Source organism: Trichomycterus rosablanca, chromosome 3, assembly GCF_030014385.1.
Source record: "Trichomycterus rosablanca isolate fTriRos1 chromosome 3, fTriRos1.hap1, whole genome shotgun sequence".
In the NCBI taxonomy this organism is placed as follows: Eukaryota; Metazoa; Chordata; class Actinopteri; order Siluriformes; family Trichomycteridae; genus Trichomycterus; species Trichomycterus rosablanca.
This window is the reverse complement of record NC_085990.1, coordinates 33,023,006-33,047,420: the sequence shown is the minus strand read 5'-3', so window position 1 is coordinate 33,047,420 and position 24,415 is coordinate 33,023,006. Positions and strand designations below refer to the sequence as shown.

Below are 24,415 nucleotides of genomic sequence, written 5' to 3'. Positions count from 1 at the left end.
AAGTTCATCTGGGGTGTGAAGTATAACAGAGGGTGGCATGGGCTTGTACTATCCTCCAAAACCCTTGATCCTGTATTCTTGAGTGCTAAAAATAAATAGGGCTTTACAGTGTTGTAAGAAAACACAAAGTGGAAACAGTAGTTGAATGCATTGTAAGGCAGTGTGGCAATGCCATAAATTTATAACAGAATTCAGAGTACATAAAATGTGAAAGCAGTAGCAGTTAGTATAACAGTTTATACCAAGCTTTTAAAACACTATTAAGTATGACACATTTTCCCTTTTATTTTCAGCTTTATCCTGAGCATTTATAAAGGATCTCAGTGGGTCCAGAGCCCACCTGGAAACACTAAGTGAAAGAAAAGAATACACTCTAAACAGGTTGCCAATCCTCTAAAGGCTATCACAAACTTGCCCATCCATTTGCTAACTCATTCAGTGTGGAGTAATTTGAGGTAACAGAAGGTGGAAGGGAATCAGAGTAATCAGAAGAAACCTATAGGGACACTCTGAGAACAGGAAAAAATTTGTACAGATAAATGGATGCATGAATATAACCCAGGTCCTGAGCACCTTAAAGCAATGCAACAGCTTTATAAATGCTGCCAACCATGCCACCCTGTTTTAAAGTGATGTATACACTCATTACAGGTTTAGCCTATTGTTACATTATGTATTAGATTATTAGATGCATCAACAGTCTTTTGTAAGAAATAGATTTTAATACCATATAGGAAAAAAGAACTTACAGCAACTCCAATGTTTAAAGCGTGCTACTAGTCAAGAAAGCATGTGAACCTTTATTAGATGAAATCACATTACATGAACTAACATTATAGTAAAAAATATTTATTATGTTTTTGTAAATGTGAGCAGTAATCATTGGCCAACAACATTTTAAGTAGCTCACAAAGAACAATTTAGAAATGATTAAGTCAATGCACACTTGTAACTTACATTTACATTTGCAGCATATAGCAGACGCTCTTGTCCAAAGCGACTCACAATTATGACTGAATACAATTTGAGCAAGTGAGGGTTAAGGGCCTTGGTGGTGGTGGGGCTTGAACCAGCAACCTTCTGATTATAAGTTCATTATCTTAACCAGTGATCTACCACTGCCCTCATACCTCTAATTCCACATACTAAATAATTCCACATACCTCATTGCACCACTTTCCCACAACTCTCAGTCCCCCAATTTACTTAATAAGCCAGAATTTTAGTTATACTGGAAACTCCTGATTTTGTTCAGAGTTGTGGAAGTCTAATGAAAGAGTCTGATAAAGGCACTCACCTTTCCCTCTCCAGTCGCATCCTCAGCATCTCCTCCTCTGTGGCCTGGGTGTCCTCCATTCGGTTCTTGCTTGAGCCTTTGCGCTCTGCCTTGTTTCCTGGTTGCTCATCTTTGCGATGCTTGCCAAATCTGAGAAAGCAGAAAAAGTAAATTAGACTGTGAGCTAACATAAAAAGAAATTCTATAAATACTTGCCCAATAATTCTATAGAGGCAGTTTTGTGACATGCATGACACAATTAAGCAGGTGAATGATTGTTTTTACTGCTATTCTATCTGTCTGTGGTGACTGTATGTCTGGCTGTGTAGACACCTGACCATTAGCTTGTTGAACATCGCATTTCAAAACAATAGGAATTAATATACCAAAACCCAACCCCCAATTCATTATAACATGTCTTTAGTCCTGGCTTGGATCACATAGTAATGCTGGAGCAGTAATGGGCCCTCGTCAATCTGTTGCCACAGCGGTTAAAGGATATAATTGATTTTATATTATTGTTTTTATATCTGTTAGCAATGGATGTGGTAAAAACATTCAAAATCTGTAATTAGGATTTGTGCCCACATATGTTTAGTCATAAAGCACCACTGTGGATTCAAACCCTAGATCCCAGCGGTAATGAGCTAGTGTAATATAATGCTGCTCGACCCAAGTGCAACATGTTTAATATATATTTTTATTTAAAGCAAGTTCTGACCAAACACAATCCAAGCAATTAAAGGATAAGGGTCTTTCCTAAGTGTCCAACTGTCTTCACTTGGAGGTGGTGAGGCTTAGTAATGTGTGACAAAATACAGTCAGGAATCCGCAAAGTTGTCTCAGTGTCAAATGTACTTGAATGTAGTTCCTCACTGATTAGCATCTTAATCACTGTTTCCTACTGAATTCTAAATCCTTGCTCTCGGGTCAGGATGTGGTGCAGACCGGCTGCTCACACAACGGAACATATTCTAATGTTGGTCTTCATGCCAAAGCTATTATAAACACTGCCCTGTGGCCATGGACACAGATAAACAAGCACAATCACATACATACATACAGTGAGAAAGCTATCCAAAGATCCATTAGTCCTTTATGACTTCCCAGTATTGTCGGTTCCTCTAGTTGTTTTTTTTTACACTGGTATCAGCTGCTCCAAAGAAATACAGGGATTTGAGGACAGGAAAGAAGAACTGATGTGGAGGCAATCAACATACTATCATAGTTAGACTTGACAAGTCATGGTCACAATTGCATTTTGACAGTCAAATTTGAAATCAAAATGAGCTGGTTCAATTTTAGTAAACTATAACCTGAACATTTTTATAATAAACTATTAACACAGCCTGTGTGGTATATAAAGGGACATAGCAAACATTGGCTATGAACAGCATCAACATCACACTAATTGAATTCATAACACAAGCTTGTATTTCACATACAATGCAACAACTGAGGCTTAAGGGTCACTCAGAGGCAACCTGAGGTTGGGGTGAACCAACAACCTTCAGATAACTAATAGTGTACAACAGGATTGATAACACAAGCTAATAACTGTCTCAAACTTTACCAAACTACCTAGATCTAACATCTAATAAATAGGCTTGTCATTTAATTTAGTTCTTTGGCAGGTGAGTATCTTGCATTGGTTCTCCTGAGTTACAGGGAGTACAGTACACTTTACTGATTGGATTTGAAGGGCAGACATTATTTCACACGGCATACATAAGTAATTTCTTGGCTGTGTACCAAACCAAATCGAATGCACCACAAGGTGTGTAACTAAACCCTTGGTAGTGCTAATAATCCATACTATTCACAGTAAGATGAGGTCAGTTTTATGCCATTTCCTTTCTTTTTTTTGAGCTACACTTTCAGGAGGCACATCTTCATTTTTATTTAACTATTATTCTATCCCACTTTTAAGTCAATGATTTTAAGACTCTTGATCTCGTTTGAGATAAAGTAAGTTCTAGGTTGACACTATCTTTACATCCATGGCTGTTACAGGAACAGTAAAGTAATGCTGGAGACTCTGCTGTAAGTTATGCTCATTCATGTGTCTTGATAAGTCTTAGTGCAAAAGCATCTCATTTAGAAATTGGAGGAATTATTGACGGCTATAATGAAACCTTTGTCCAGACAAGGCAATAATAGAAAGCACATGGATTTGCAAAGTGGAAGCATGAATTGGTAAATTCAATAAATGTAATTAATCTTATTGATTCTGCAGCTTTGCAGCAACGCTACTGAGTCACATACAGTAAAAACACACAATTATGAAAATCCTATTCAATCATCAACAGAAATCTATTTCGATTTCTACTGCGTGAAGTACTTACACTGTTTGCCTGAGAGCTTGCTCTATTCAAGTCACACTGCCTTCTAACCACTGTAATCCATGATTGTTTATTTTTTTCTAATTCTCATGGCAAGATTCTGAGGAGTTGTCGGAATGTAAACTTTCCAACCAGCTTTTGTACAAGTACTTGTGATGAAATTGAATGAGCAGCTAAATTGAATATATTCATGAAATGAAAAGCTCTTTTCTCAAAATATAGCTCTTTGTCTACTTTATATTACTGGTAAACTCGCCTGCTAAACAACTTCCTCTGGCTGCAATATAGTCGCAGGAGCTTAATGTTCCATTTTGAACAAGAAGCACTGATGAGAAAAAAGCTGCAAATGTTTTAGCTTAAACTCAAATGCTCAAAAGAACTGAAAATAAAGCCCATAACACTATTTGTACCACAATGGTAGCTACTTATTTTAACAGTAAAAAAGAACAAATAAATTGTACATATATATTTTTTTATTTATGCATTTTCTCCTATTATTCTCACTTTTTTAGCGTGTCCAACTGCCCGATTGCGTCATGCTTCTTTTCCACCACTGCCGATCCCTGCTCTGATTGAGGAGAACGAAGCTAACCCACGCCCCCTCCGACACGCAGCATGCCGTATGCATCTTATCACCTACACTTTGATAAGTGCAGTCCAGCTCAGCGTTGTGTATGGAGAGACACACCGAGAGCACTTTTTTCTCATCTCTGTGCAGGCGCCATCAATCAGCCAGCAGAGGTAATTGCATTAGTTATAAGAGAGAGACCCTATCCGGCTTAATCCCACCCATATCTGAACAACAGGCCAATTGTTGTTCATGTGGCCGCTCAGCCTAGCCGGCAGAGCTGAGATTCGATACGATGTATTCGAGATCCCAGCTCTGGTTCCAGCATGTGTTTTTACCGCTGCGCCACCTGAGCGGCATAAATTGTACATTTAAACTTGTTTATTTTTGTCTTTATTTATTTATTTTTTATCTACAGTGTTCATGATGTTAATTAAATTTGTGACTGAAGAAAAGACAACAATAAATATGTGTATACTATAGTACAAGATTCATTTAGGTAATTGGGTAATTCTTTTACAAAGCTTTAAGGCATGTGTACAAATGCTGAGCAAGAAACATATCTAAGAACATTTTGTACTGCACATTTCTGTTCTACAGAAATGTGGGGAGGAAAGTGTTATGGTCTGATACACAAAGACAACAGTACAGGCCTGAATGCTTAACACCTATTTTTGGGAAGTAAAATCTGGTTATATTTTTATCATTGCCCTGTTTCCCCCCAATTTTGGTTGCTCCCGTATTAAGCCTGCATACTTGATTTGGCTCAGTTTTTACGCTGTTTTTCCTGACGCAACCCTTCTTGTTTTTATTTGGGATTGGGATGAGCACTGAAATTGACCTAACAAATACATTTCCCAATGGGTAGGCTAATCAGCCACCCTTCAGTAGCTAATCATGTCTGTGAAGACACCTGACTGACTGACAGCATAGCTGAGATTCGAACCCCAGATCTCAATAGTAGTGAGCTAGCAAATTTTAACGTAGTGCCATCGTAAAGGATCTTAATACAACTGGCTGAGTGTGTAATATAAATAAAAAATATTCTGTACAGGATGGCCTTTAAAAAACCAGATCTCAACCAAATTAAAAACCTATAAGAAATGTAAGACTGACATTTTAACACTCTTAACCACTATCAAAACCACAACTGGGAAATTTTCATTTATTATTTAAAAGTATGCTGTTCCATCCCATTTCAGGGATTTAAAGAATCTATATTAGGTTGGTTTAAAGTATTAATACCCCTATTTTTATTACAACAGACATTTATACAGTACATCAAGTGGGCTACAGTACACAATACAAAGGAAGAGAACATCACATATGGTAACTCCACACCCTGGGGTAAGACAGTAATCTCCATCAAGCTAAATGAACTGCAGTCCATACCTGTGTCACACAATACACAGATCCTGCCACTTCACTTGCTCTGAAGCTTTACATTACCTGATTAATTAATCAACAAATGGCAGCGGACAGGGTAAGGTATCCACCATGTGAATACTAATAATGACAATGGACCCATCTGTCACCACACTCGGTGACAGTTTCCTGCCATACTTCTCAGGAACTTTTCATTAAGTCTGATTCACGGCATCCTACTTTCCATCAGACTTCTCAACCTGCCCCATCTTTCTCACGTGATAACAAATGCTGCATAGTACTTAAGCAAAAAAGTCTTTCACACGTCTTGAAATGTATGTCAGACACAAAAAGTTATTGCATTTTTACAGGTGATAAAGAAAAACCCCACTGTTCACTTATAATACTTTTAACCAGTTACTCCTTTTAGAAATAGGTTAATGCTTGCTGTTAAGTCTCCACACAGGACCACACATCAATTTGTAGATGAAATAAAGCGAGACAGAATTTGTACCCAGAGAGAATGTACATTGCTTTTTCATCTCCTCATAGCTTCAGGCTTTAATTGGCAATACCAAACCAAGTGTGCATGATGAACAAAAGGCTTGGGGTTTATTGAACATGTACTGATCACACTGACCTTAACGTCAGCAAAACATACAAAGCAACAGACACACTCTCACATTACAAAGAATAGCAAAAAGAGGAATATTTAATCAATACACTTTATATTATGAACTTTATAATATACAAATGCGGCTTACAAACAGAGTCAAGGAGAAGATAAATGGCTGTGAATGTATTTCTTTTGGAGAATAAAAAAAGGCTTAGACATATTTATTAGAGCTGAGCTGTTTTTAGACTTGAATATTTAATAAGTATTAATACATATTACTAAGCCTTCACATTACATGGCCCTGTTAAGGAGCAATTGCTTTTTGTTTGTTATAAAGGCACACCTCTGTGTCAGGGTGCTCTGCTGCTTCTGTGACTAGGCTACTTGGCATCATTAATTGAATCATAAATTCTGCTCTCTACCAGAAAATCCTAAAGAAACACAATCACTCACCAGTCATAATTCTGTAATTGAGTGCAATAGAACCATAACCTCAAAATTACCTTTTTTCCTTCCTTTAACAGATACAGTTCTGTCATCATTATATAAATAATGTTTAGGAATATTTCTTTAGTCTTAGTATTTCTCAATGTTTACACTGGTAACCAATCGTCATTAGTCAAAAAGCGATCCGCTTTCCCAGGGTGGATGTCATGCTGTGGAGAAAAAATAAATAAATAAATAAATTCGTAAAATGTCATAAGATGCTGTCATTGAATGAGCAGCCTGGTATGACGGCTTCAGAGAAATTGCAGGTTTGCCAACAGAGGAGCTGGCGAGTCTGACAAGGAGAAACTGTGACATATAGGAAAGCTATCACTTGGAGCAAATTAGTGCTCACAAGGCACAGGTGATTGTAAATTAGGAGAATGTTACATCATCTGTGCCTCCGTGTCCCCCTCTGCAGGCCAAAATGGCAATGCTGGAAGACACAACTCTACAATTTATGTTAGGAGCTGTCATGTTATACCTGAGGAACAAAAACAGCTATACACATATCCTCATCTTCAGAGATTGATTTGCACTCAGACTCCATAATGATGCAAACTGGCTTCATGTGAGAAATGAAAATGAAAATACATTTTTAAATCAATAACATTAACCAAACAGTGAATTCTTTGTGGGTTAATGCTTAACTGGTTAATCACTGACATCACTAACGCTAATAATATTTATTTCTTTTTCATTGCTAGGATGTACAATGTCCTCCTTGTCCTTGTAACATAGGGTTTCATACATGTACCTAACTTTGTGTGTATGTGTGTACAAAAAGTAAAAAACAAAGGCATGAACACATTTATTTAACTAATAAGTAAAGTAATACACAGTAAAAAGCAACTGAAAGTTAGAACTAGACATACATAGAGGAATTGTTTACCCATTAGTGGAAAATACAGAATCCTGATCAACACTACTATCTTTATGCACTACACTGGCCATCTAACAAGTGTACGAGCACTGATGTCAGTAACGCGTACTTAGTAACGTGTTACTCTAATCTGACCACATTTTTCAGTAACAAGTAATCTAACGCGTTACTATTTCCAATCCATTAATCAGATTAAAGTTACTTATCCAAGTTACTGTGCGTTACTAACTCGGGGAGTGACGTCTGGCCTATGCGACAATTAAGTCACGAGCTGCGTCCGGAATCGCATACTTACAGAGCATGCACTAGATTGGAGGAAGTATGCACTACTCGGCCGGTAAAGAAGTACATACTTTCAGTACAGAAGTGTGCAGTATGCACGCAACACCGCTACGTACTACACGTGGGGACGTGATGACGTAATATCACCATAGTTACAGACTCATTACAAACCCCACTCGCCAAAATTTTGGATATTTATCGTCTTTTTGTTATTTATTTGTTTTTAAAAATTTTATTTTATTTATCTTACTTACACTTGTGAACAGAGGACTTAGTTTTCCGCGTCTTTCTTGTTTCTTATTCCGCTTCAATCGCCTACGCAGCTCCAGTTGCATTACGGCAGCTGCTGAATGTAACTAATAAAGTAACTTGTAATCTAACTTAGTTACTTTTAAAATCAAGTAATCAATAAAGTAACTAAGTTACTTTTTAAAGGTAACTATGCCATCACTGTGTACGAGTCATTCATTTTTGTAGGGGCAATTTTCAGAAAAGACTATTAGGCAGTTCTAAAATATATTTCAATAGCTCTGTATGAAAGATACAAATAAAGTTTTTGTGTGGGTGAAAGGGATTCAGGGGACAGCTTGTCTCCTCAGGTAGCCCTTAATATCCTATTCACACACCCTGCCACTTACTTCATCATAAAAATACAGTGTGTGGCAGCCTCGGGTGTACAAAAAACAGTTTAATGGGCCATCACTGAACATCGCAGCCCTCAGCCACACTGACAGCTAGCACTAATGAATACCAAAACATCTAGCAGCTTCCAAACAACTGCCTAAGGACCACAGGGACAGGTTTAGTTTGCCTGTACTGGGTGTTGAGATACAACAACAAAACATAAAAGACTGGAAGACAAAGAGCATCTACTTCCACACTAATAACTCAATAATAACCAGCTTTTAGCAGTTAATTGCTTACTTATCATTAGATTTTTAAGAAATACTGGATTTTGCAGTGCATGCATGTTCCAATATAGCAGCCACAAGCCAATATGTTAACAAGGCTGAGGTCCTCTGGCGCCCAGGGGAGAAAAAAAGAAAAGTAGAGGATAAAAGATGGCAAAAAGACATAAGTAATGGGATGAATGATTTTTTTTTATCTGTTGCATAGTAATAGTTACCATCAAATGCTTGTAGCAAATTTACTAGCTACCCAGATAGCAAGAGAATGTCGGCCCAACGTTGGCGAACGACCTCACAGCTGCACATCATATTACACTATCAGAATAACGTTTATCCGTGTTTGACTGCACATTTAGAACGTTGAACAGTAGTTGTTAAAAAATGGAGGTTGGTGTTAAAAAGCCACCTTTTATCTAACGTCAACTCCAGCTCTGTGGCAAACATGAATAAGTTAAAATCAAAGAAATATTTTTAAATTGTACTAAAATGACCAATTCATGGTTCTAGTCTACTGTGTCTACCACTTCACTGGTCTGACTCAAATCACCACTAATTTTGGCTCCCAAAATGACTTCTAATTAATTCTACTGCATTAGGCATATAGTATATTGCAATATATGAATGTATTTATGTATGTGTGTATGTATGCATGTATGTATATGACATAAGACATGTTTATTCATTAATGTCTTATGTCTGCACTGGTTTATTTATTTTAGCGTTAACACTGTATATTGTGCCCTACCTTATTTATATTTGCATATTATTATACTGTATTTATATTGTATTTATAATGTGTTTAATTGTCAATTGTTTCTTATATACTGTCACTGTGGTCACTGTAAAATCACTGGAATCCAAAGAGTGTAAGACATACAATTCTTTACAAGTGGATGTAAACTTTTAACTGTTTTGAGATACAACAAAACACTGATCTAGAACAGGGCTTTTCAATCACCACATCACACATATGAACTTTTGGATGATTTAAACAGATAATTTCTGTACAATGCATTTTACGATATAATACAATTTTATGAAGAGATTTAATTGATTTGTAGTGAAGCTTCAAATATAGTAACAGAACAATACAGGTTCAGTACATTTTGCCACACTACTTATAACCTATTAAAGAAATGTAATTACTGACTGGCGTGGTGTAGACTGAGAGATTCCTACATCTAATTATAAAATGCATACAATCCTGGTAATCATATTTTTATTTTTTTGCCAAAAACTGATTGATTGCAGCTATCTGGTTGTTTTGTGAAGGCAGGTAACGTATACTTGGGTCATAAGGAGTCACTTATGTAGCTAAGTTACAAATGGTGCATAGGAGAAGCCTATGCTGTAAATCATGGTCGCTATTGTAACAGACACAATTACGCTCTAATGTAAAGCAAAATAAAGGCAAACCCAAAGGACTGGGCCAAATATTCTAAAAATACCAGATGTTTAATCATCAGTTAATCCAAAACGAGAAAAAAATAAATTTAGGCTTTACTAAAGCTGTAAAACAGGTACTTACAGTATATTACTGTATATGTTGTGTCAAACAAGCTTGGATAAGAATTTTGATTTTTCCTCTCCTGTGTTTCAATGTAACAATACCACATGTCTTTAAAGCATAGACAGACTCCATCAAATAGCTTAGGAAGTCATTATTGACCTGCCATACTGTTTTATTTAACAAGCTCAACATTCAATATTTGACATCAGTATACATCACCATGGAGCATGCAGTTTATGACCATCCTCTCTATGTGCCATGTTTTACCCTTATTGATTTACAGGATAGTAATGTATTGCATGGATCTAGCAGCCAGACAGCCTTGTGCATCTAAAGTCAGTGCAGGTGGGTGCTTGAGTGGTGCAGCACCCATCTGCTCCACCACCGCTGAGATCCGAAATCGAATTTCAGTTGTGGCATCGACCAGACACAATTGACTTTGTCTTTTGGGGGAGGTTGGTCAGAGGTAACTTAATGCTGCTCCAACTGCGGCCTCTGCTGGCTGGCAAAAAGTAGCAGCCACCGACTGAACATGCGATAGTTGTCAACCTTAATCGGTCAAGGTAGGGGTCTGCATGAGCAGTGGAAAGAAACAACTATAGAACAATAAAAACAAGACTAAAAGACTATTATTAACTCCCACATATGCGCACACCACACTAGAACAGGATATTGTTCTATAATGTAATGTTCCAATCAAAGCAATTAAGATTCACAAAGGCAAACTGGGAAGTGTTCAGAAAGAACATAATGTAATCGTGATAAGCTCAGAGTGTGTGCATGTGTGTGTTTACACAGGGAAAAAGTCACATCCTGCAGTTAATGACCAAAGCTGTAATACAGGGATTGTATGATACAATATCATTTAAGGTGGATAAATCTGGTCAATACATGCTGCAAAATCAATTCAGAAAGTCCAGCATAAATACTGCAAAGTGCAAAACCAGAACATATTTTGCAATTAAAACCTAAATAAATAAAAAAATTAATTAATTAATTAATTGAGCTTGGACCAGCATTAACCTCTTCAGCAATTTGAGCTACAGTAGCCACACGGGCCAACCTTCGCTCCCCACATGCATTAATGAGCCTTGGCCGCCCATGACCCTGTCACCGGGTTAACCACTGTTCCTTTCGTGGACCATAAAATAATAAAATGTTCACTTGCTGCCTAATATATCCCACCCACTAACAGGTGCCGTGATGAAGAGATAATCAGTGTTATTCACTTCACCTGTCAGTGGTCATAATGTTATGCCTTGTGTGTGTGTGTGTGTGTGTGTGTGTGTATTAATTTGCTTGGCATTAATTTGCAAAAAAAATTTGCACAATTGCACAACTTGTCGAATGATACACAAATATACATAAAGCTCAATGCTTTAAACTAAACTAAACTAAAACAGTAAAAAAAAAAATCCAAACAAATATCACTCTTCAGTCCAGGGTTCAATGGGGTAAGCCTTGAACCTGTTCTCCAGTCTCCATACTAAGCAGTGGAGTAGATCAGGAGCTCAGGAAGCAGCATGTAACTTTAATAAACTCTTGTTAGAAATGAGAAGAATGAAAGAAAAGGCTGGATCTGTTCTGTACTTCCTCTTTCAGTAGTGAGCAGTGGTTGTGCCCTCTAAGGCAGAATAAGGAATGAAACAGTGGATCCGAACATGAGGTTGAGCAGGAACCAGAATGAATATGTAGTCATTCTCTCCTAGCCTTCGCAAGTTAGCCCTTGTTAATGAGAACATCATCTTCATTTATTACAAATAAAAGTCTCACTGCTGTTGCCCTGGTGATTGCCTTAACTGCTCTCACTGGCACTGTGACCCACTAGCTGACAATTAGATTTCGGTCCCTGTGGACCTCATTATCCAGCATTCGCAATGACACTCCGGTATTGGGTTGTCAATCTTGGGTTTACACAGAAATACTACAAGATGGACAGAAGTAGACAAAAATGCTGTGATGTTCCAGTGGCTGCAGGTGTCCCTGCGCCAGTGTTACACTGTGTCACAAACCTCTTCAGAGTCCCACTGCACTTTTAAGGATTTAGTCTTCTGTACTTGGTTTTACCTTTTTTGCCACAAAGTGAACCAAAATGGTTTTAGACTGCAAAAGGAAGGCACCAAGTGTGAGTCTTGCAGAGGTAAGAACATTATAAATAAAACAACAAATAAAAAGTGTGGTGAATAGGAAGCAGTGCTGCTCCACCTGGTTGTAAGAAAAGTGTGTGTGTGTGTGTGTGTGTGTGTGTGTGTGTGTGTGTGTGTGTGTGTGTGTGAGAGAGAGAGAGAGAGAGAGAGAGAGAGAGAGAGAGAGAGAGAGAGAGAGAGAGAGAGAGAGAGAGAGAGATTCATGGAAATACTGCAGAAATCTTTGGTCCAGTTCAGATGCTCACGTGCCCATTGTTGGCGCTTTCGGCGGTGGACAGGGGTCAGCATGGGTACCCTGACTGGTTTGCGGCTATGCAGCACCATATGCAACAAACTGCGATGCACTGTGTATTCTGACACCTTTCTATCAGAACCAGCATTAACTTCTTCAGCAATTTGAGCTACAGTAGCTCGCCACATGGGCCAGCCTTCGCTTCCCCACGTTCATCAATGAGCCATGACCCTGTCGCCGGTTTACCACTGTTTCTTCCTTGGACCGCTTTTGATAGACACTGACCACTGCAGACCGGGAACACCCCACAAGAGCTGCAGTTTTGGAGATGCTCTGACCCAGTCGTCTAGCCATCACAATTTGGTCCTTGTCAAACTCACTCAAATCCTTACACTTGCCCATTTTTCCTGCTTCTAACACATCAACTTTGAGGATATATATATATATATATATATATATATATATATATATATATATATATATATATATATATATATAGTAATTAATATTAATTACTAAATAACTAACTAAATTAATTACTAAAATATTAGCACAAGAAAGAGCAGCACAAAGTGTACTTTTTACTATGATTTTACAAATATAAACATAAGCACAAGTGCAAAATTGTTCCACAATAAGCACTCACTATGTGGAAAAGGCTATCAAAAAACCCAAATAGCACTCAGTAGAACCCAATGACACCCCCTGAAGTCTGAGGCTTTCTAACACAAACTGCCGTGTTTATGCAGTCAAAAAAATAAAGAGGAAAAGTAGATTCGGTCCTGTGCAAACAATAACAATCTCCTGTTCTGCAAAACCAATGAATACATGATGAGGTAGTAATTTATATTCCTCCTCTGTAGCTTCAAAACTTCAAAATGCCACTGTAGTACAATTCGATCAGAATTCAGAGACCATACTCATCAAAGTCTTCTGTTTAGACGTGCTGAATATCAATATTTTATTCTTATACATTCAGACAGGAGCTGTTCGTCCCACATGAGCACTTCTACCCTGATGGAAATTGGCTCTAAAGTCAAACACAGGAGCTAATAAAAGTAAAAAGTGTCAATATGGTTTGTTCTCTCATAGTGATTGGGGTTATTCTTCAGTTACTTTATGGGTGTAAGGAGAGTTTTCTTGAAGCCTGGGATAGGTGAGCTACATACCTGACTTTTTATTTTTTCGTATTGGCATTATTCTACTAGTCCTATCCTAATGGAAGGCATAAAATACTGCTGCCGACAGCGAATTAGGCCTTACTGGCCTTATATAGGTATACAGTATGTATATACACCAATCAGCGATAACATTAAAACCACCTTCTTGTTTCTATACTCACTGTCCATTTTATCAGCTCCACTTACCGTATAGAAACACTTTGTAGCTCTACAATTACTGACTGTAGTCCATCTGTTTCTCTACATATCTTTTTAACCTGCTTTCACCCTGTTCTTTTAATGGTGAGGACCCCTACAGGAGCAGGTATTATTTAGGTGGTGGAAGATTCTTAGCACTGCAGTGACACTGTTGTGTGTTAGTGTGTGTTTTGCTGGTATGAGTGGATCAGACACAGCAGCGCTGCTGGAATTTTTAAATACCGTGTCCACTCACTGTCCACTCTATTAGACACTCCTACCTAGTTGGTCCACCTTGTAGATGTAAAGTCAGAGACGATCGCTCATCTATTGCTGCTGTTTGAGTTGGTCATCTTCTAGACTTTTATCAGTGGTCACAGGACGCTGCCCATTGGCTGGATATTTTTGGTTGGTGGACTATTCTCAGTCCAGCAGTGACAGTGAGGTGTTTAAAAACCCTATCAGCATTGCTGTCTTATCCACTCGCACCAGCACAACACACACTAACACGGTGTATATGTGGTTATGTTTGCCAAAGAAACAAATTGACCCGTCTGCTATTCAGTTGACAGTTTTACTAGCCACACCCAGGCAAGATTACTGCCTGACCTATCGAATCTAATTATCACTTAAGAAGAACCTGTCTGGAAATGTGAAGCAGAAACCAGTCTGAAAAGGGTTACAAAGCCATTCCTGAGGCACTGGGAGATCAATAAATCATAGTGAGAACCATTATACATTAATGAAGAACCTTTCCTCAAGTGACTTTTGCCAAAAAAAAAAACACATCGAAGACTCATCCAGGAGGTCATAAGAGAACCTAGACAAACATTTAAAGAACTGCGGGCCTCAATTAAGGCCCACAATTATGCACACAATTCCACAATAAGAAAAACATCAGGCAAAATGGCATCCATTGGAGAGCACCAAAGACTTGTCACAGATTGAACTATGAATTCTGCTCTCTATCAGAAAATCCTGAGAGAAAATGTCCTGACCTAAAGATCCAGTTTAGCTGGGTTATACGGCAAGACAATGATCTGAAGCACACAAGCAAGTCCACTTCTAAATATCATGATGCTGTGGAAGGACCCTAAAATGATATTTGATGCTCAATAACCCTACAAAGGAGGCCAAAATTCATTCACAGCAATGTAAAAGACTCATCACAAGCTATTGCAAATGTTTGATTTTAGGGGTAATTACTTGGTTTTTTTTTTATATGGGTGATATAGGTTTTTAAAAAATCTTAAACTTCAATAAGCAGAATAATTATTTAAACCCTGCATTTTGTGTTTACTCATATTGTCTTTATATTAAAATAGGTTTTAAATGTGTTGAATTAGAGAGATTAATAATAATAATAAATTAATACATTGTTATAACAACACTGTATGTGTAAGCTAATTATCAAGGTTTTACAATTTTATGGAAGGACGTAACTACATGGCCATTTTGTTTTGTTTTTGTTTTACAAGTTGCAGCAACCTGAAAGTTAGAACCGAACCCTCCTGAGGATATACGTGTACAGCAGTGCAATCTTAGTGCGCTTCAAATCAATAATCTAGTTTACAGTGTATTAGCCAGCATATTAATCTTTTCATGCCTGACTAATTTAAAGAGGTGGAAGCTAACCCTGGAGAGTGCCGACATATTGCTGTATTTGTTTCCCTGTCATTGTATGTTCGTTAGATTAATATACAGCAATAATGAGTAAACTATAAAGCAATAATGAGAGCAAATAAACAATAACTGTTATTTATTAGCTGCCACGGCTTCCACATTAATCTGCAATTTTAGTGATTGTGTCATCACAAAGAGACACAGAGAGAGAGAGAGAGAGAGAAATGAACAAGAAGAACTCCCACAGGAATAAAATATCAGTGCTGCTGACCTAAATCTGTCACCTTACACTACATATATTTACCGGTAGCGTTTGATCTTTCATGCTCCCGCACTGTTGCTAGCTAAGCTGTAATCCATAAACAAGTCAGACAGGGGTGAAGCGTATGCATTTCTATAATCAGTGTCAGCCACAGCCATCACTCATGACTCAAATCTGCTTAATGATCCATATTATCTAGGATTTCTAAAAACAGACACATAGCAGAACACAGAAATATTGTACCAACAGCCAATCTTGTAAAACTTTTGCTTCATAGTTTGACAGACAGATTTGGGACGAGTGTGTGTAGCCAGGTAACAACAAGTCATGTTCAGACAAAGTTCTCTACTTTTACTTTATACTTGTTCGGGTGTAATTAGTTTAAAATTAGGATAGCATTATTACCACTGCTGGATACTTTAGCAGCCCTGCTTGCAATTTGTTTCACATAAAAGCCTCAGCTAAATAAATGAATAGCAATTAACAAACTTCAAAACAGCCTACTTCAAATTTAAAAGTACTTTTCGAATGACTATGAGAATGTTTTTAATACGGAAAATGTGGATTATTTATTTATGTATTTATATATTGATTTAGTCTTAAACAAAAGGATCACTCCACCATAAACCACCAGAACAACATTAATGTGACTCAGCATTGATTCTCCAAGTCTCTATAACTTTACTGAAAGAATGGTACACCATTTTGTCAAGACATTCTCCCAGTGAATGAATGGAAGTCAAAGGAGCTAATTAACATGTTGTCTGAAAATCTCCCATTGGTTAGTAATTGGACTTAAAGCTAACACAAATTCTTCATTTATTAAACCGCTTAGTAACATCCTTGAAAAGACCATGTCTATTAGAATTGAAACGCTGTCATATTGATCAGGCGATGAGTCAGAATGACTTTGTATTGATTCACAGTGACCCTGCAAATGAACCCTAACCATGCCAGCAAATTGTTCTCCCACAGCATGAAAAAAGGAAAAATGCCTTTATAATTTTATATGCAGACATGTGTATGGTACAATATGTTTTATTGTTTCCATCACTTATCACAGCTTGCTATAAAATGCTTTTTTTTTTTTTCAGGTAAAAGAAATTCAAGTTATCACAGACAACTACAGTCCCTGACAGAAATTCTGTCGCTTATCCATGTTGTGGAAACAAAAGCTTATAACCTGACTTTAAATTCATCCACTGGTTTTAGAAATGACTCATATGAAAGCTGAAACCCTCCCAAATGAGGTTTAATAAATAAATAAATTTGCTTCACTGCAGAAATATTGATCATTTAATGAACACAGAAAGGTCAGATTTTGGCAAGACAAAAGTTTTGTCGCCCACAGAAAGTAATGTGAAATTCAAACAAATAATGTACTTCAAATACAAAGATATGTTTCATAACATTGGTGAATGAAGTTGTGGTGCTGTTAGAGCCATATTTAAAATTTGTGTGACTTCCATGAGCTTTAAGGACTGCATCCATGCGGTTCGACAATGATTCATACAATTTATTGATGAAGTCATCAGGAATAGCAAAGAGTTCATCAAGATTCTTTGGTTTTGTCTTCCAAGCTTCCTCTTTCATCCTACCCCAAACATGCTCAATTATGTTCATGTCTGGTGACTGGGCTGGCCAGTCCTGGAGCACCTTGATCTTCTTCGCCTTGAGGAACTTTGATGTAGAGATGGATGTATGAGATGGAGCACCATCCTGCTGCAAAATTTGACCCCTTTTATGATTGGGAATGTAAGAGGTAGCTAATACTTCTTGATATTTTAGGCTATTGATATTGCCTTCCACCTTGCAAATGTTTCACACACCCCCATACTGAATGTAACCCCAGACCATGATCTTTCCACCACCAAACTTAACAGTTTTCTGGGTGAATCTTGGATCCATACGGGCTCCAGTAGGTCTCCTGCAGTATTTGCGGCGGCTGTGGTGTAATTCAACTGAAGATTCATCTGAGAAATCCACCTTCTGCCACTTTTCCAGCGTCCATCCGTTTAGCAGGCCTTGGCAAATGCCACACGTTTTTTTAATTGCCTTTTGTTTAGTGCTGGCTTCTGGGCACTGATTCGACCATGGAGGCCATTTCGAGACAGAATCGAGGTGACCAGGCCTGGTGGAGCTCTGCTGCAGTGGAAGAGGGGCTGGCTTTGGATTTTCTAACCAACAAACGTTCCTCCTTAGCAGTTGTCTTGCGGGGTCTGCCGGACCTGGGCTTGTCAAAAACATCTCCAGTCTCTTCAAATCTTTTTTTAATTCTTTGTACTTGACGCTGAGACACATTAAAGGTGCCAGCCACCTCTGCAGTGGATCTGGTCTTCAGCCTCTTGATAATCAAGGCTTTGGTCGCAGGGTGGATTTTTGGCATGTTGTCAGAGGTGAAGTTGCAGTTCAAGTGAAGGTCTGGGGTGCTGGGGTTCTTTTTATACACACCCACTAATTAACCGATCAATTAGTGAGCACAGGTGAGGCTGTAAACTAGGATTGGGTGCATTATATGACAAGGCGACAAAACTTTTGTCTTGCCAAAATCTGACCTTTCTGTGTTCATTAAATGATCAATATTTCTGCAGTGAAGCAAATTTATTTTCGTAAATTAAACCTCATTTGGGAGGGTTTTAGCTTTCATATGAGTCATTTCTAAAACCAATGGATGAATTTAAAGTCAGGTTATAAGCTTTTGTTTCCACAACAGGGATAAGCGACAGAACTTCTGTCAGGGACTGTAGATAAAACATATTATTAGTACATTTAAATAATATTCACAGCCAAAGTAGGTAGAGCAGAAGATTTGGTTTTGAAGAATGTAGTCAATGTACTGTACTGTACGCCTACCAGCCTCGCTGTGATTAATGAGTGTGCCAACAAATGCTCCAAGCTACAACTTTAGCACAGTAGAACACTGCAATGGTTTAGCAAAATCCTTTAGATGGATGGATGGACAGACGGACAGACAGACTGATGGATGTACAGACAGATAGAAAAGCGTGGTTTGTCACTGCACAGAACCAGAGTCCAGTGGCATTACATTATTTAATGTAATTTCAATGCTAAACCAACCTATTAACAGTGCATCATTTTATTCCCTGATTTGTGGAACTGAATTTGGATGTGTGTGTGTGTGAGTGTGTGTGTGTGTGTGTGTGTGTGTGTGTGTGTGTGAAAAGTTTTCTCTTATACACATAACCTACTTATTAAAAGCTTGATTCCTATGCATTCCAGTTCAAGTGTGTAATGACTTTCACTCCATCTACTATTTATATATTGCACCAGAAGCACTTTTCGTTGCTTACAATACTTGCAATTCTGCATCCTTATACAAGTCTTTTAGAGCTAATGTTTCCAACAGCCAGTGTGTACAGTGCTATTCTTAAAGCTTGCGTTAAATTAGTATTACTTTGGCTATAGACACACCATGGGCTGATTAGCTGCTCTTCTGTCATAGACATCCAATTTAAAGGCATGTAAAATCTAACTGTGTGCAAAGATTTTTGCATCTCCAGCTTAAAAAGTTTTGGATTGTGTTTTAAACTGGTGTGTTGTTAAAACTAGAGTGTAAAGAAAGCTAAAGCATAAAACAAAGACACAATGTGAAACAGGAAAAGAATAACCAAACTCATTACAGGAGGAGAAACTCTACACTAAATAGAATGCAATTACCAATAAACACAAGAAAGCAAAAAGTCAGACTTAAATAAATAAATTAAACTCAACGTGAGGACACTCATGTCAGCTGTTGAAACCAGTGCACCACTGCTGTTTACCAACTAATTTACAAGAAACCAGAATTAAAGAACTCTAGCAATGGTTATCTAAAACAACAGTAAGTTGGAAGAGTAAGTTTAGCCCTAAGCTGAGTCCCAAGTGCTCTTTTTAAAGCACGATGTGCAGGAAATACTTTGAAGTGTATTTCAGAGAGAACTACACTTTGTCAACCAGCATAACTTATCTAAAATTAGCACACAAGCATTGCACACACTATTAAGAACAATAATCAAATAAAGAAAGAATAAAGAAATCCATTATTGGACAATAATTCAACACATCATGTTTAGAGTGAGAAAATCAGTGCAAATGATTCCAGGAACACCATACCATACACAGTGAAGCATGGAGGTGAAACATTAAAAGAGATATATTATCAGCTAGAAAAATTACATTTAGCCAGGAGAGTACATTTAGACAAGTTAGCAAAACAGCCCCAAACATAAAGCCAGTTGCTTAAAACTGGTTTCAAACGAAAAAGAAAATGCAGTGCATGGTCAAGTCTTTGGGACATTTCGCAATGTTAAGAAATTAAGGACAATTTGCCAAAAGAAATGGGTCAAAATGAATGCAAAAGGGTTATAATTTAAGGCCATAAATAACTGATATAGAAAGTCTTAAAGCTGAAACTGCCAACAAAGGTTATTAATTTGGTGTGACATTTTTTGATGTATTTTTGTTTACACCTAATAATAGTGGGCAGTAGTAGAATTGTGGTTAATGTACTGAACTAGTAATTGAAAGATCACTGGTTCAAGCCCCACCATTGCCAGGTTGTCACTGTTGGGCCCTTGAGCAAGGCCCATAAACCTCAATTGCTTAGACAGTATACTGTTACAGTACTTTACGTCATTTTGGATAAAAGTGTCTGTATGATGTATAATGTATGTATAAATTTATAAATACATGTAGATGTACCTTTATGGAAAAGTAGAATGCAACTGTCAAATCCATGAAACATTTAGCTGAAACTTATTTGCTTTTTTATGACAGTAACTTTGCTGGGTTTTAAAAGCTTAATAGTGTACGCAAATCTAAACACATTTGCTTTTTTGTTATTGCTACTGCTTTAGCATTTACAATTGTATTTCTCTGAGCAGACAGAACAGGCTGTCGTGTTTCTCTGGCCCTTTGTGTTGTCTTGTTACTCTTCAGCTCTTCCCCAGGGAGATTCCCCAAAGATTTGGCTTTAGGCATTTTCTTCTGTTCAAAACTGTGTCATCTTCTAATAGAATTATGGGCAAAAACACAGAAAGAGACAGGGTGAGTTGATCAGAGGATAATTGGTGTTTTCAATTTTGGCTCTGACCAGAGACAAAGCCAGTGTGTGTATATGTAAGCAGTGCATTTATTAATACAAAGTGAGCACTTCTCTGTAAGTGCTGTGATATTAAATCATCCTCTTTAACAAGATCCCTCCAGGATTTGGCCATTTTAGTGTTGGGTGGATGCTCGTGGATCTTGTTTCATTTATAACAAGGTTTCAGATTCAATGAGAATACTAAACTTCAGCATACTCGGGTCTGACTAGAGGAGTAAAAGCTGTTAAAGCTGAGCCAGTTGTTCCAAATGCAGTTATAACAGTCCCACTGATAGTCTGGCTATAGGCCCAACAAGCTATGTACCAAACTGGCTACATGTGCACAGCTTTTTGTGATGGGACATAGTGGTATTATGGGCAGTGGTAACTCAGTGGTTAAGATACTGGACTGGTAATCAGAAGGTAGCTGACTCCATCCCCACCACTGCCTAGTTGTCAGTGTTGCCCCCATGAGCAAGGCCATTAATCCTCAATTGCTCTGCAATATATCCAGTCAAGTCACTTCGAATAAAAGTAGCTGATTGCCATAAATGTGAATTACATAATATGACCATCTGACATTAGATTTATTGTACAGGAATTATACAGAAACATAATCAGACTTTGTGATTTACCAGCTCTGCCACTCTATATATCTTCTAGTCATTCAATAACAACAAGTTAAAATAGTTATTAAATAGCTCAGTCTAAAATGCCAGTTGCATAGGTGTTTGAGTCGGTTGAGAGCTGGTGCCTATTATAATAAATCCTTGATGCACCCCTGTCCACATTCCAGGACTTGTACTCTTTAAGAACAATGAAACTGACAGGGAAAATCACTGCAGATTCCTCACAGAACACAACCTTTTCCAACTACTCCCCTTCGGCATATGCTAGAGAACACTGTAACTAGTACTACCAGACACAGGAGCATGTCGTCACCATCATAAATAGCTGACCAGTAATGTTATTTGCTAGGCAACAGCTTCGAGATTGTCCAGATAAAACACTGCTTCACGTCAGTAACACTGTTGTTCGCACTAACACACAAATGTATATAGCTTGTCTTTATATAATCTGTATGTTGCTTGTATATTGTCTGTATATTATATGTATATTGCAGATCATACTAAATACACTTACTCACTTTCTTAACCGTTTATCCAAGTAGGGTGGGGTGCTGGAGCCTATCCCATCTTTTCAGTAGGCACAAGGCACGCAGTAACACCCTGGACGGGGCGCCAGGGCAGACACACACACACAAACACACACACACACACATTCACTCATTCACCTACAGGGCAACTGAGTGTCTCCGATTAACCTGACTGCATGTTTTTGGACTTTGAGAGAAAACCTGAGCTCCCGGAGGAAAACCACGCAGACACGAGGAGAACATACAAACTCCACACAGAAAGGACCTGGACCACCCAGCCTGGGGATCGAACCCAGGACCTTCTTGCTGTGAGGAGACAGTGCTACCCACCGAGCAACCTGTCGCATATTAAAAACACCAATGGCTAAAACTAATTTCTTGTTCAAACATTCAGCCAATAAATCCTATTCTGATTAGTGGCCAAAGTTCAGGGTCAGATGTCCACATACTTTTGGCCATATGGTGTGCATTGCCCTAAAGGTGTTGTAAACTGTGCTTTATTCCCAAGTGGTGTAATTAGAAATCGCACTGCATTCTCAGAGCATTTGATCTATACAGCCAGCATAAACTGACCACCCATTAGCCAGTCCAAATATTGCAGATGCCATACTAATCAATGTGGGAACAAATTTATATTTATTCTGACCATGACTACACTACCTGCTTTGTGCGCTTGCTCTGTATATGAATGCAATCCTCTGTAGTAAATACAGCATGGCACTACTGTGTTTGCTGCGGTCCCTGCTGGGATTCTGACTGACAGGGATGGATGAAAACATACTGGGCTGAGCCTTTAAGGCAGCCCCCTCAGTGACCAACGAAAAAAGCTTTTAAGCCCATCGCCACTGACCACTTCAAAAAAAGCCAATCATAATAGAGATATAATAATCGCCCAGGCCTGATTTAAGTCCATTTTATGATTAATCTCTTACATTGCACTGCAAAATCTCTTATATTTAATTAAACTTTTTAAATGTATTTATTTTGCACATCTCATATAGCATTATACTCATTTTAGCAGGTTGTTGTACAAACAGGGTCTTTGTTTTGAGGATTCCTGGGTTATGTGTACACATGAAGCTACTGACATTTCAATGAAAAGTCATTTTTCAATATTTCCCACTATCATATTGTGCAAAGGACAATACAATACTGCCCTGCTGCCCTTCTGATATTATTTTAGAATGTGCTTTTTATTGCATATGTCATGTCCGTCTTTCAGAACAAGACAATGAATCAAGATACACAGGAAGAAAAGCAAGAAAACTTGTGCATTCATAGTGTGCAGTTAATGAAATCAGAGTGCTAACACACTACAGTCCCAGATGACAGACTTTTCCTGATTAAACCACACTCATATTTGCAAAGCTTGGCTAATTTAAGTGGACATGTGCATACTAATGAGCAGAGAAGTGTGAGAAACAATGAAGAATGGAGAAGTTTTTCACACAATGTATATGGAATAGTGCTCAAAACAAGCTCAAGCTGTGCTTCAAACCTATGACCTAATACTTAAAAAATACACATGCTATGAACCGAATCACGGTTTGAATTAACATCATTTCGGAATACTATGTCTGATGGAAAGGATGCTGATTTCACAGATGTTAACTGCTAAAAAAGAAAGCACTTTCTGGAATGAAACCGATATCCGGAATGAATCAATGTATAGTAATAAATCATCTAGACTGTCATTTACACACACAAACAACACACCTGATTAATACTGTTTGAAGATTTGCTTTAAATTAAAAAACTGGCATAGAGCTGCCGGCCACTGGGGCTTCAACTTTTTTGCAAAGCGGCATTTTTTCCCCTTTAAAATAAATCTGCCTCTAAGTGAGGAAACAACTTACAATGGGAGAATAAGCACCACATTCACATGAGTGTAAATCTCAATGTACCAGGCTGCACATGGAGCAGAGGAGAGCTGTTGCATTTCAAATATCATCCAATATATTACATAACAAAGCTACTATTTCAAGAACACTGAGTACCACCCCTTGTACAGCCTAGTACAGTGAGTGTTAGGATATTTGAATCACATATTCCATGATGTGTTATTGTATCTGTTAAACACCCCTTATTCTTTAAGAACTAATTTGATTATTTTGGTGTGAGTTTGTTTACTTGGACCTTCACATTGCAGCACTGTATTACACAGCCTGATTATTCGGTTCCCTACATCTTTCCAATATTTATTCATTCTGTGAATCCACACCATATGCCATAGCTTTCATGTCCTCTGTGACCAGTGAGTCTTGGCTGCCCAGCAACCTGTCGGCAGTTTGTGCCACTGTTGCTAGGTACTCATACTA

The 24,415-nt window shown here is 38.0% G+C and overlaps 1 protein-coding gene across 1 annotated transcript in view; it reads right to left on the bottom strand.

Annotated features, from left to right (window-relative positions):
• The window catches only part of pard3aa (par-3 family cell polarity regulator alpha, a), a 537,783-nt gene that overhangs the window by 111,940 nt on the left and 401,428 nt on the right, over window positions 1-24,415 (bottom strand). Inside the window, exon 20 of the mRNA XM_062991183.1 lies at window positions 1,298-1,426. Within this exon, the coding sequence (XP_062847253.1) occupies window positions 1,298-1,426 (129 nt within the window). The remainder of the gene's footprint in view (window positions 1-1,297; window positions 1,427-24,415) is intronic.